The 12,835-nt window shown below is 36.7% G+C and overlaps 2 protein-coding genes across 4 annotated transcripts; both read right to left on the bottom strand.

Moving 5' to 3' along the window:
- Window positions 1-1,347: 1,347 nt before the first annotated feature.
- Window positions 1,348-2,469, bottom strand: LOC108473039 (NDR1/HIN1-like protein 12). The gene has a single exon (XM_017774602.2). The coding sequence runs from the start codon at window positions 2,143-2,145 to the stop codon at window positions 1,600-1,602; it is 546 nt and encodes a 181-aa protein (XP_017630091.1). The 5' UTR covers window positions 2,146-2,469; the 3' UTR covers window positions 1,348-1,599.
- A 1,409-nt stretch (window positions 2,470-3,878) lies between these two features.
- Window positions 3,879-8,732, bottom strand: LOC108470541 (two-component response regulator-like APRR3). 3 transcript variants are annotated; one of them, XM_017771891.2, is made up of 9 exons: window positions 7,994-8,732; window positions 7,695-7,859; window positions 7,443-7,573; window positions 7,191-7,334; window positions 6,900-7,014; window positions 6,380-6,800; window positions 5,459-5,559; window positions 4,794-5,347; window positions 3,879-4,360 (listed from the first exon to the last, which is right to left on the bottom strand). In XM_017771891.2, exons 1-9 carry the CDS (start codon window positions 8,211-8,213, stop codon window positions 4,244-4,246), a joined length of 1,968 nt encoding a protein of 655 aa, XP_017627380.1. In that variant the 5' UTR covers window positions 8,214-8,732; the 3' UTR covers window positions 3,879-4,243. The 3 variants fall into 3 exon arrangements, with proteins under 3 accessions (XP_017627380.1, XP_017627381.1, XP_052877639.1); XM_017771892.2 differs by having other exon boundaries at window positions 7,695-7,856; window positions 7,994-8,731; XM_053021679.1 differs by lacking the exon at window positions 7,994-8,732 and having other exon boundaries at window positions 7,443-7,599; window positions 7,695-7,812.
- Between the last annotated feature and the right edge of the window lie 4,103 nt (window positions 8,733-12,835).

Here is a 12,835-nt window from a genome sequence, read left to right as displayed (position 1 = left end):
TCCTAGAGATCTTTCTAGGTCAGGCCCAGACTAGGCCTAACAAGGAATTTCTAAACATTGTCTCTGCCCAGGCCCTATGGGCTTTACATTTTATTCAAGCCCAATCTTAAATAAAATAAGGTAGTTCAGGCGTAGTGGACCCGGAAGAAAGGTTTTTTTTTTTTTTTTTTCTGAGAGACAGAAGTTAAATACTTCACAAACTAACAAGTAAGAAAACATTGTGAAAGATTACTTTCTTTCATGATATTAATTTATATGTTTCTAATGGTACTGAACATGGATCAATGAATATTGTTGTTGAACATGAAGGGCAATTTGCGATCTGCTTGGGCTATTTTTCTTCAGTTCTCCGGTTTCTCGAGCAAGAACCTTGTTTTAACTTATCTTTATAGTTGGAGATTTAACTTTATTTTATAGTTTTTCTTTTTTGTTTTTTTAGCATTTTATATGTTGGTTTAATAGTTTATGTTTGAAACTTGAAGTTGTTCCTTTTAACAATATCGTTTTTAAAATTTAAATTTAAATTCTCTATTTTTTTAGTATAATATTACTACTATGTTTGCTTAGTTTAAAAAAAAGTTCAACATTGTCTCTAACCTTACCAAAAAAATAATGAGAAATAAACATAGATTCAGATTTGGGCTTGTGTTTTGACTTTGGGTTAAAATAATATTTGAATTTGGATATGTAAAAGAATATGTAGATAGGCTGTAAAAAATTTATCCAAGTCTCAATCCAAATAGTAAAATAGACTTGCATTTTGGTTGAAGTTAAGTTTTCGGGTTTTGTCTATTTGTACAGGTCTTCTCATTTTTCAATCATTGTTTAATTATTCCCATGATACTTCTGTGGGTAATTAGTAAAGGGAATACCACTAGGTAGATATTAAGGAACAAATGTTTTTTACAGTTTAGATATAATTATATAATATACATTCCGGAAGTGAATTTCTTTCTTAGCATTTTCCCAAATTTACGACATAACATGAATCTGATGCCTTTTCAGCACTTGTAGTTGAGATATATGGAGAATCCGAAGAGAGTTAAGTACGAGGTTTGAGTCTGACTGCATAAGGTTGAAACTGGATATAGGTTCGGAATTAATTTGCAAATTTTAATCAAAGTTCGTACTTATATATGTAAAAATGTAATCTCTTTTTTAGACTTCAAATTAAGGCCTAACTAAATATGGGAGTAGATAATTGGGCAACTTTAATTAAGGCAATTAAAGAGTGGTCCTAGTAATGATGGAGAGGAAATTAAGCGATGATTATAAAGAGGAACAGAAAATGAGAGCTTCTAATGGCAATGCCATTGACACCTAACGAAAGATACTTTCCAGTGAGGATTGAGGAATATGTAGCCAATATTATAAGTAAAACAGCACAAATTATTTTGTGAAGAAGAAGAAGAAGCCCCTTTCTATGAATTTGTCTGACCACGTTGCTTAGGGCTAATTAGACATAAAGAAGTTTACAGAACCATGGAAAAATCCAAGCACCAAAGGTACACGAAAATTCATGAAACAAAAAGAGAAGAGAGAAGCCAGAATAATTAGCTTGTAAAGTGAAAGCTATTTACATGATCTACATGCTTCAACTCATATATCTACTTTACAAGGAGGAGCTCCAAGCAATGGCACCGGCCCTTCCGCACCCTTCTTCAAGCCAACCCAAACATCACATTTCACATAAACACCGTACTTCACTGTCTTTATAGCACTAGCTTTCCATCTCAACTTCCCCACCAACACCACCCTCAGCGCCACCACACCGGACGCCTCATCCATCATCAGTCCATTCACCACTTCCGCCGATGCTGGCACCGTCCCGCTACCCAGCAGAGGGGTCAGTGCCACCGTGCTCTTTGCCTCTTGGTACAGTGGTGGCAAGTCCATTGCGGGGGTAATCTGCTGGTTTCTGTACGAAACATAAGCTTGCAACTTGTCGTAAAAGATAGAGACTCTCCTGTTGGGGTTTCTTGTCACGATGGTGAACTGCATGGAAGTGGAAATAATGGGTTGTGAGGTGGCGTTGAGTTGGTAGATAGCTGCACCTACAACAGCGAAACTAGGCTTGCGGGGACGGTAGATGAGGCACACAGCAACTGCTGATGCTCCTGCCAAGAGGAGGAAATGAAAAGGCATAAGCCACAGGATCGGCCTGTGCCTCCTTGGCTGTGTTTTGGTGTCTTGGGTTTACCTTCTTGGGTCATATTGTCTTTTGGTTTTCTTGGTCTGGCATGGAAGGTATTTGTATTGTAAAAGGGAGGAGGGTTCCTTGGGTGGTGGTGGCCGGCCGAATGGCCATGTTGAAAATAAATACTACTATATTAAGAAGAATATGTTATGTGTAATAAATGGAACAAAAGAGGAACAAAAAAGGGGGGCTTGGGTCCATCATCCATGCCTCGATGGTTGCTAAAGTGGGCTTTTCCCCCTTATGTTTCGATTATAACAAATGAAGCTCCTGGGTGGGGTGCTCTTTTGCTTTTGCCTTTGTTTCTTTTGAATTTCTATATCTTAGCCTTTTTATTTATTTATTTTTAATTTTTTCACATTGCTTTTTTTTTCTAACTTTATTTTGGAGGAGTGGAACACTATATGCCATATATTGAAAAAAAAAAGGAAAGAAATTAGAAACAAAGGAAATTAGAAAAAACAAAAACACATTATTCATAAAAGCAATTGGTAATGAGTACGAAAGTTAATATTACAATAAATTCTGTTTAAACGGTAGACTCTCGAATTTACGATGCTTTTGCAAATAGTTACCTATGAAGTCCTTTAATATTAGGATCGAAGTTTTCTTTTTTTACTTTTTTTCGAACTTTATATTGAAATTTATGATTGTCTATTCTTATGACATTATTTTTAAAATTTAAATTTAAATTTTCTCATTAAAAGTATTTAATAACATCTTAATATAAAATTTCATTCAACAAAATATTTATCATTAATTTTAATTTGAAGTGGTGATTAATCAATCATTTATTTTACCTCTAATAAGTAATAATTAACTTAAGTATTCAAAACCTACTCATAGTTCCTTTCACCAGTTGTTTTTTTCCTTTTAACATTTTCTAAACCCATTTAATTAAACATAACCATTATAAAGTAGGTTATTCAAAGTTGGATAGAGCTGCGAAGCTGAGTGGTAGAGAGCTTTAGTGTGTGGGCTATTCTACTGGTCGGGCATTATATGATGTCAGCAGTGGAAGCTTCCTATTGCGGACTGATATCTCAGTTAAAATTTGAACTATGAGCTACATCATCTACTAACACACGTTATTGTAATTTGTCGCCTTATCCAATATATCAACGTTGGGTTTGCCAAAAAGGTTAAGAGTTTTGACTTTCAACAAGAAATTGATATTGTTGTAACAAAATATTATCAAGAGTTAATTTAGAAGTAGCAAAAAGGAAAAAGACTCATTAAGAAATAAATAATATTTTTAATATTTTGCACAGAAAATGTTTATAAATAGTAAAATTGATAAGGATAGACTCTTACTTAGTAATGGTTTGTCTCTATATGCATAATAAGCAGAAACAAAAATGGGCAAGTTTCTTAAACCCCAAATGCATCTGTCTCACACGTATAGGTGGTTGTTTTTTGCCCCTTCTTCATGCTTGCTTGGGATCCAAGTCCCCACACGATGCCATAGAATCGAGTCACATATGCATATGTGCCATGCTTTTCTTTTTTCTTCCACGTTAAAAGTCCAGCATTTTGCACCAGAGTTCACCCCCCACTTTCTGCGATTCAATTCAGATTACTTTGTTTCTCCCTTTTGCCGCCACCCACTGTTTTACATTGAATGAAATCTCAGAGAATAATGCTACGTACCTAAACAATCTAATATACAAAAAATAGCAAGTTGTAGGAAAAATATTCAAAGACGTGTTTAACCCATATATTAAAGAAAATTAGAGTCTATATACAACTAACCTGCCTAACTACAATAGGTTGTCCGATGTGCATTCACTCACACATATTATATTAATACCCGGAAAAAGCGGCGCTACCTCACTAATCACTACTTAATAAAAGTGTTGCCTATTTGAGTTGGATGCAAAATAACTACATTCATCATCCATAGCAAAATACTCGAGGAATTGCAAGATATTTCCGCTATCACATGATCCTTTTTTTCTTCCGAGAAGATGCTTACAGCAGAAAATATGATTCAAGATTTCAACAAGAAATAAGTTCCTTTCCAACGGGGAACACAAGATTGTATCGTCATATTTTATGGCTATCACCATTATCTAGAGTGGTGCCATGTTGCATTCGACGGATAAACTGCCCTTTCACTCGGGGACGCTGCTCTGCCAGTCGCTTCCGGTTCTGATATCGAACCTGTGCAAAGAAGCTAATTATTAAGCAATTCGACAGGCCTTTAAGAAATGTTTAGCTACCCTTTTTTTTTTCTTCCATCACCAAAGAGTGAAATAGTATGTTATCACATTCTCGGAGCTTTACAAGGTAAGCCTCAGAATCCAGATTGCTTGTATTTGATGCAAATTAAATATTAGCTTTTTAATAGTAATAATCATAATAGCAGCAGCAGCAGCAGCAGCAGCAGCTAGAACACGGTATCTACTATTATTGGAATCACAATGCTTGTATGACACAAAAATGACTTAGATGGCACTAATGAGACATAGAGTGGATGTGGTGAAGTAACACTGACCTCATATTTAGGTGAAAAGGAAGTACACTAGCATACCATCGGTATCATCCTTGTACTTACCTTCAACGAAAATGAATAATAATAATAATAGTAATATACCTTTTTCTCAAAGCATCGATCTTTCCGCTTAAGTCGGAACTTCATCAAAGCAGCTTCTCTTTGGCTGGAGCGGTGCGTATCCATCCCTTTTAATCCATCATGAATAAAACAATTGCTATTATTGAATGTCTCCATGGTTGTGCCCTTATCAATTGCTGCAGCAAGAGTAACAACAGAGCTTGCATTGCTCCAACTTGGAACAGCTCCATGTGTGCAGCTCTTTTCATGATTTTCAACATCATTACATAAATGACTGCAAGCACTCTGATCATCTATAAGAGAACTGCACCTTAATTCCTCAATAGGCTCCTGCTTGTTCTGCCCTTGAAGAGTTCGATCATTAGAAGAATTGGTAGCTTCATCACACCAGCGGTAACGCTGTTCTGAGTCATCAACATCAGGGTCTGAATGCACTGAGGTGCTCACAGGAAGGGGAGAATATTCTTGCTTTCCAACTTGTTTTGGACTACATGCAGGGGGTAAACTTGATTTTGCATGATAAAAGTGTGGGGAAACATCATTACATCCAGCATGCACGTCATCCATCCTCATCCCTGTAACTCAAAACAGCCCAAGTGGGGCATTTGAATTTGTTATTTCTGATTGACCCGTGATTGGATCAAGAAGGATTCTCCCAACTATAATAACATGAGGTTAAGAAGTACCGTTGTTACTTTCCAGGTCTTGTCTGGGGTTGCTGTTACCCTCTTCGTGGTTGCCATCTAGTGTAAGGAAAATAGGCTGTAATGACTTCCTATTGTTATACCTGAATTTCAAAAAATAGAGATTAAGCACACAACTATATTTTCTATTAATGCCAGTGAACTGTGTACAGAGATAACAGATAGCATACATTAGATCCAAAAGTTTACTTTATCATGAATTCAGTTGCTCCTTCACGTGAAATTCTGGAAGCCAATTATTTTATTCGATCTACTCAGCCAGATACTTGGCGCAGAAAAATTAAAGAAATTCTCACTCCAGATCATGAAGGTTGAGCCAACCCCCTGAAATATATAGACCTCACCTTGGCTCATTTCTCAGGTCTATCATAGGAGGTTCAGGATATCTTTATAAAAGGCAACAGATTTACGTTGAAATATGATATAGTAATTGCGCATATCACCAACTTTAAAGTGCAACTTGGTAATTGATGCTATCTAAACAATATTATGCTGGATACTTAATACCTTTTTTTTTTAATTATGGACCCCTTTATAGGAAATTTCAGGAGAGTATCCACTAACCTTTGGCACCGTAATGACCTCTAACATTGCTTCTACTGCCCTCAATAGCATTGTACAAGGATTCAGGTTTACCTAATCTCTAATTCTCCAGAAAATGATTCTAATTAATAGTTGGTCTAGAAACAAAATTTTCAAGACCAGCCAAAGAAATCCTTCGTTAAAAATAGTAAAATATGGAGAAAAAACAAGACATTACTATTGTGTAAGATCAAGCAACTCTTTTCTCTAATCCAACAAAGAGCAAGTAAGCAACAGAATAGAATCTTAATTTAGCCAAAACATCTTTACATCTCAAGCTCAACCATACAGTAAATAAAATAAGGGAAACAAAAAGTTTACCATGAAAAAGGCGATGCATCAGAATGGTTTAGTATATGCTTTTCATTGGTACCTTGACTCTTTGCGCTCCTTGAACAAGGTCTTCTTAAAGAAAGCTCCAACTGTGGAGAAAATTCTAACTTGTTTGCACCATCACTTAAGCTAGAAATTGCAAAGGTGTCCATAGGTTGTTTATCAAATGAATCAATTAAATCAATAGCTCCAGTGGATGATTCCCTTAATTCGTCATTGCAGCCAACTCCAATCATAACATATGCAATTCTTTTATCACTTTGTAGTCCAACAACATTATGTGCCATCTCGTCAGCAAACGCAGAGTTCTCTTCGAGTTTTAATGCAATTGATTCACAAGTGCCACTGCAATGAGCAACCTCCACAAATCTCTCTGAATTTTCAGATACAAATAGCTTGTCAGATATCCCTGGTCATGAAGAGAAACAGATTTTCTTTCTTTTAGCTGGAATTAGAAAAGGAAAACTTAAAAAGTATAAAAACGGTGTAAAAAGATAAGGTAAAATGCCTTCAGCTTGACCCTCATTTTGAAGCGACTCCTGACCCGGTTTGACAGAATTTCCCTGCTGCTCTCTGCCTGTATCGCTAACATTTGAACTCATACACTTCCATTGCGAAAGACCCTGCATATTTTGCATGTATGAACTCTCAGCTTCCAAGTAAGGCGTTGTACAAGTGCTCTGCACAAGAGGTGGCAGACCATGCGGTCTCTATGCGAAACTACATGGAGCCACCCTACTCACAGATACAGAATCGAGACTTCTCAAGTAGACACCTAATAAGATAAGAAAATACCCACTTGGGTATCACTTTCGTCTTTGATTTTCTGTGTAGACGATCCATAATCACTGGATTGGTTGTTTTCAGCAGCATTATTTTCCGCCGTGTCTTCAACGTTATGCTCTTTTGCAGGTAGACTATGATTAGCACATCCACCAGCTAGCTGATAAAATGTAAGGCAAATACAAAAAAATGAAAAAAAAAATCAATTAAGTTTAGTGCTTGAATTCAACCGAGAAAAGATGGAGCAAAATGCGATCATAGTGCATACCATATGTCGTCTCCAAACATGCTGCCAAAGATTCCTCAACTCATTCCTCCGAACAGGCTTGATAAGAAAGTCAGCTGCACCTTTCAACATGCACTTCAGAACCATGCTAAATGAATCTTCCGATGACATCACTGGTTTGATTATAAAAAAGAAAAAGCTACTAACTTATTAGCTTCATTTCTAATCAATGACGACAAAAAATAAATTTGAAGATGGTAAAGCATGAAGGAAACTTTTAGTTAAAAAACATACTTATAACAGGAATATTTTTGCAAATATCATGTTCCATGACCAAAGTAAGAAGCGCGAATCCAGATATTGAAGGCAACTCTACTTCAGTCAATATAAGATCAATGTTATGAGGTCGATCCTTTAAAGTCTCCCACGCCATTAAACCATCGGGAACAGCCGCAACTACTGGGGAGAAAAATGGAAAATTAGGCATAAAAAGAAGGGGGGAATCAAACTAGGAATACAGTTAATCAATAGATCTAGAGAAAGAGAACAATACTGATTTAAGAAAATGAAGAAAGGAAAGGTGAAGAAGAAACCTCTGTAACTGCATTTACGAAGAAGAGCGGCAATAATCTGACGAGTGGAATCATCGGCTTCGACTAAAAGCACTCTGAGAACCATTTGAGGCAAGAATTTTTCCCATCGAACAACCTCTGAGGATTCATCGTTTTCCTCCTCCTCCTCCTCCTCCTCCTCCTTCTTCGTCTCCTCCGCGGTCCCTACCTCCACGTCTACTTCCATTCCAACTTCAACCATTTTCAAGTACGCTATTCAATCAAACCAAAACAGAAAACCCTAATTTCTCATTCAAAAAAGAAAGTGAAGAAAAGAAGAGAGTAAGCTGAAGCGGAAATGATGAAAGAACGCCGTTCTGTTTGCAGATACAGTGCAATTATCCAATTAACCTCGTCCTTACTAATAAAAAAAAAAACTCTAGAAATATCTGAAAAAACGTTGAGAGAATCGAAAACCGCCTGTATGTTTATTTATTTATTTAATATCCAACTTTTGTTTAGGACCGCGAAAACCACAAAAAATATCTTCGTCTTCTTGAATAACAAAAAAGGAGTGAAGACTTTGTAGTTTATTCCTTAAGAAGAAAACGGGGAGTTGGATCAAAAGGTGGCCCGCCATTGGCTTCTGGTTGGTGAAGCTGATGTGGCGCAACACCGGCCACAGTTCTTAAACCAAACTTTGTCCTGCCGATTGAGTGGTGAATCTAGTGATCATCCACGCTGTGTGGTGGGGGCCACAACCCGAGGGTAGGGATACGTGTCGGGCCGGTGTGGTATGTTGGAGGCAAGATATTTATTTGGAATCCCACGTGGTAACTCGTCACCACCCTTGAGATCTCATGGTTGACAAAGGGACACGTGGATTGTTGAGAGAGTGTAGGATTTGTGGCTTTCATCTTACGTTTTGCTTGGCACGAAGACTTAAGAGAGCGGCACACAACTTCTTTGTGTGTGTTTTTTCTTTCTTTTCTTTTAGTTATATGACATTTTCCTTTGCCATTGAAGGGGAAAGTGCTGTTGTCTCTTAGGCCAGATCTGTATTGTTTTTTAAAAGTATTTTTTGCTTTAAAAGTATTGAAGTTAAAATTTTTAACTTTATCTTTTTAAAAGTATTTTAATATTTAATTTTTTTACTTCTCAATAACATAGTATTTATTTCTTGGTACTTAATTATAAATGTATTAAAATCATTAATTAAAAATAAAAAAATATTTTTAAAAATACTAATTACAAATATTTAATAGTTATTGTCAATACCATTTTTTATTTGAAAAACGGGAGTTGTCTTAAAACAAAAATGGAGTCGCCACCGATTTTTTTTGAGGTGTGATTGAATTACTTTAAGACTGATCATTTTAATAAAACATTTTAATTTATTAAAATAATAATTTTGGGTCTACGAAATTCGAGAAAAAATGGTTCAGGAGTCGGTTACGCACGAAGAAAGGTTAGCACCCTCGTAACGCCCAAAATTGGTACCAATTGATTAATTAATGTCCTATTGTCTAAAATTTAAAAAAATATTTTGATATATAATTTCTTTTAAAACATTTGAATAACTCAAATTGAACATTAAAATTCTCTTGTTTCGAAGGAATATAATATCACATCCAGCACGTTAGGACATGATTCTTTAAACCTTCGAAACCACGATCAATTCTTGATTTCCAAAAGCTTAAACATTTGAAAATTACAAAAGGATATTCGATTATTTGGTCCAACAAAAAATCGAAACCCAATACGTTAGGGCACAATTTCTTGGATTTCCAAACATAGAACATTGCCTTTAATTTTTTTTAAAATCCTTATCTCGAGATACAAAATGTCATATCCAGTGAGTTAGGACACAACACCTCGAATTCCTGAGAATAAGCTTTTATTTGAAACTTATGCGTTTTGATTGAAAAATGGGTACTCAGTTACTTAGATTCAATGAGGAAAATTGGAACCCAGTAAGTTAGGGCACAATCTTTATGTCAATCTTTACAAGTCTCGGTCACCTTCCCCAATATTTTTTTGCTTCTTTCTTTTTTGGCTGCTTTTGCTGCACTATGATATGGTGCCCGATCTTTGAACAGACTACAAACTTTTGACATTGTGCAGTTGTATTAGACATGATATTTTTTGATATTACTTTTCGGCACATGATCTTTCTTTTTTTTTTGAAATTTGATGACTATCGACCTTGTAATATTGGCATATGAAGTGACCTTCACCCTCTTTGTGAAGTCATCAACGACTACCAAGATGAATCGATTAGGCGAGAATGGCTTGATAACATCCATGCCCCCTATAGAGAAAGTCTGTGAAGAAATGAATGAGTCACATGAATCTTGTCTCCCTAAACACTGCCTAACTAATACAATCCCCCTCTATGGTAGATCAATAGTACCCAAACCTCATGATTAGTGTGGCTACCGTGAAACTATTAACATGTGTCCTTCTAACATCGTATAGACATTAGCGTCCACAGGTCTTAATATCCCGGGCATATCCTGACATGATTATGCGAAAATATCTTTGAATTCTTAGAGTAACTCAATGATGATTCGCTTTGTCTTCGTGGCAATGCAGGCTTCGATTTTTACTTCTTGCTCACAATGTCCACTGACCATTTATAGAGTATGATCTGTTTTTCATCATGTTCTACCATCCTTAACAAAATCAAGACATAGGTTACAATCTCTGTCATCTTCAAAGTCTTGAGATCTGCTTAAACACATATCTCACCTTTAAAGGGAGTCAATTATAGGGTTGCTCATGACGTTGATATTTGGGGACCTATTATAGGTACAAAGGCATATTTCCAAATAATAAATGATTCTAAGGATGATTATTTGTATAATAGGATCATGAATGAAGAATAAAAGAATATCTAAAAGACCATCCAAAGAACAAAAGAATGTATACTATGAAATGAAAAAAAATGAAAGAATATTTGCTCAAAAAGATGTATTTTATTGAAATAAAAATTCTGGACACAAGCCTATGTCACAAAAGGATTTTTATTGCCTCTAGGCTTAAAGCAACAAGCGTGTTTTGAATATTCCTCTAGATTAGCTCTAAAAATATAAGGATCTCTTCCACAGTCCCATTGTTCAAAACACTCCCAAATATGCAAAGATTTGGAAACTTTTATTCTCCGATTCTCTCTTCAGATATGTCATTCATACTCGCTGATATTTCTTCCCCTTTTGACTTGTTCAAGGCATCGCAACCCTTTTGCCCCCACTTTCAAACATCGCATTTACTCTATTATCATAGCGATTAGGTTCTGAAGAATCGTCGAACTTCACAATTCCCATTTCAATGAACCTTTCGACCAACTTTTTAAAAGAGAAGCAATTCTCTATCGTGTGTCCCGCTATTCCCGCATAGTATTCACATTGAGTACTTGCGTCATACCATTTAGGATATGAGGGCTGCAACGGTTTTAAGTAGACAGGGGACACAACGTGTGCATCAAATAGACTTTTGTATAGCTCCCAGTACGTTATTGGAATGAGAGTATACTGAAGCTTCTCCGTCCTTTACTTTGCATTGGGCTCTTTTCTTGGTGAAGCTTGTTGGCTCGTAACCACCGTTCTCGATTGTTTTACCTTGATTGGTTTTGCATAACCCACGCTTACATTGCTAACCTCATTTTCTCTCTTCTTCGGGCTAACCTCCTGGTGTTTTCCTCAGTCTCTATCTTTCCACACCTTATCGCATTCTCTATCATTTCACCGAACATCACTATGCTGTGAAACTCTTAGTTGCACTGCCTAGCATGTGATTGATAAAGGGTACTTTCAAAGTATTAATGAAGAGCATGGTTGTTTCTTTTTCCAGCAGTGGTGGTTGGACTTGTGTAGTAACTTCCCTCCACCTCTGGGCATATTGCCTGAAACTTTCACTCGACCTTTTCTCCATATTTTGTAACATGATCCTGACAGGCGCTATATCCGTCACATGGTCATACTGCTTCATGAAAGCCTATGCTAAGTCCCTTCATGATTTGATTTGGGTGCGATTCAGCTAATTGTACCATTTGGCCGCAGCACCAGTCAAACTGTCCTGGAAACAGTGAACTAACAACTGATCATTACTGACATGACCAGTCATCCTCCTACAAAACATCATGATGTGGGCTTCAGGGCAGTTGGTTCCGTTGTATTTCTCAAACTCTGGCATTTTGAACTTCGGAGGGATCATTAAATCCGGAACCAAACTTAACTCCTTAGCATCCAGACCACACTGATAATCAACGCTTTTCAACGCCTTGAACTTCTCTTCCAGCCATTTGTATCGGTCTTTCAGCTACTTTGGGAGTTCTCCTTTTACCCTTTCTACCTCTGCCATGTCATCTAAATCAGGGACACCGAGATTTGTCGGATTGTCTCTAGTGCTTGAGCCTGTCGTGAAGTGTGTAATGCCGAAGCGCTCGCTTGATGCTGAGGACTGATATTGACAGACACCCTTGGTGGATAGGCGTTGGGATGCACTGGGGTGTTTGTTGGGGCAAAACCTAGTGGATAGACAGGGTCCTCACTGTCATCCTCGGGGTTAACCATAGGGCTCTTCCTTTTTTCTGGCATTCCCATTAGTAGTTGAGACAATTGGTTCATCATATTCTTTTGATATTCCAACATATGATCCTTCATATCCTGCTGAATCTTGACCAACAGTTCTTGCATCTGTAATTGCAGCCGATCTTGCATTTCTTTCTGCATTTGTTCCAGCTTTTTCAGCTTTTGATCTATAACTCTAGTTTTTCTCCGTGTGTAGTAGTGATGTTCCAAGGTAACTATAACATGATTTCTAATTAATTACGGTTTTTTTGTGAAGTTTAATACACATGATGCAATGTAATGCAAATACATG

This window comes from Gossypium arboreum, chromosome 11 (assembly GCF_025698485.1).
Source record: "Gossypium arboreum isolate Shixiya-1 chromosome 11, ASM2569848v2, whole genome shotgun sequence".
Classification (NCBI taxonomy): domain Eukaryota; kingdom Viridiplantae; phylum Streptophyta; class Magnoliopsida; order Malvales; family Malvaceae; genus Gossypium; species Gossypium arboreum.
This window is presented reverse-complemented; position numbering and strand designations above follow the sequence as displayed.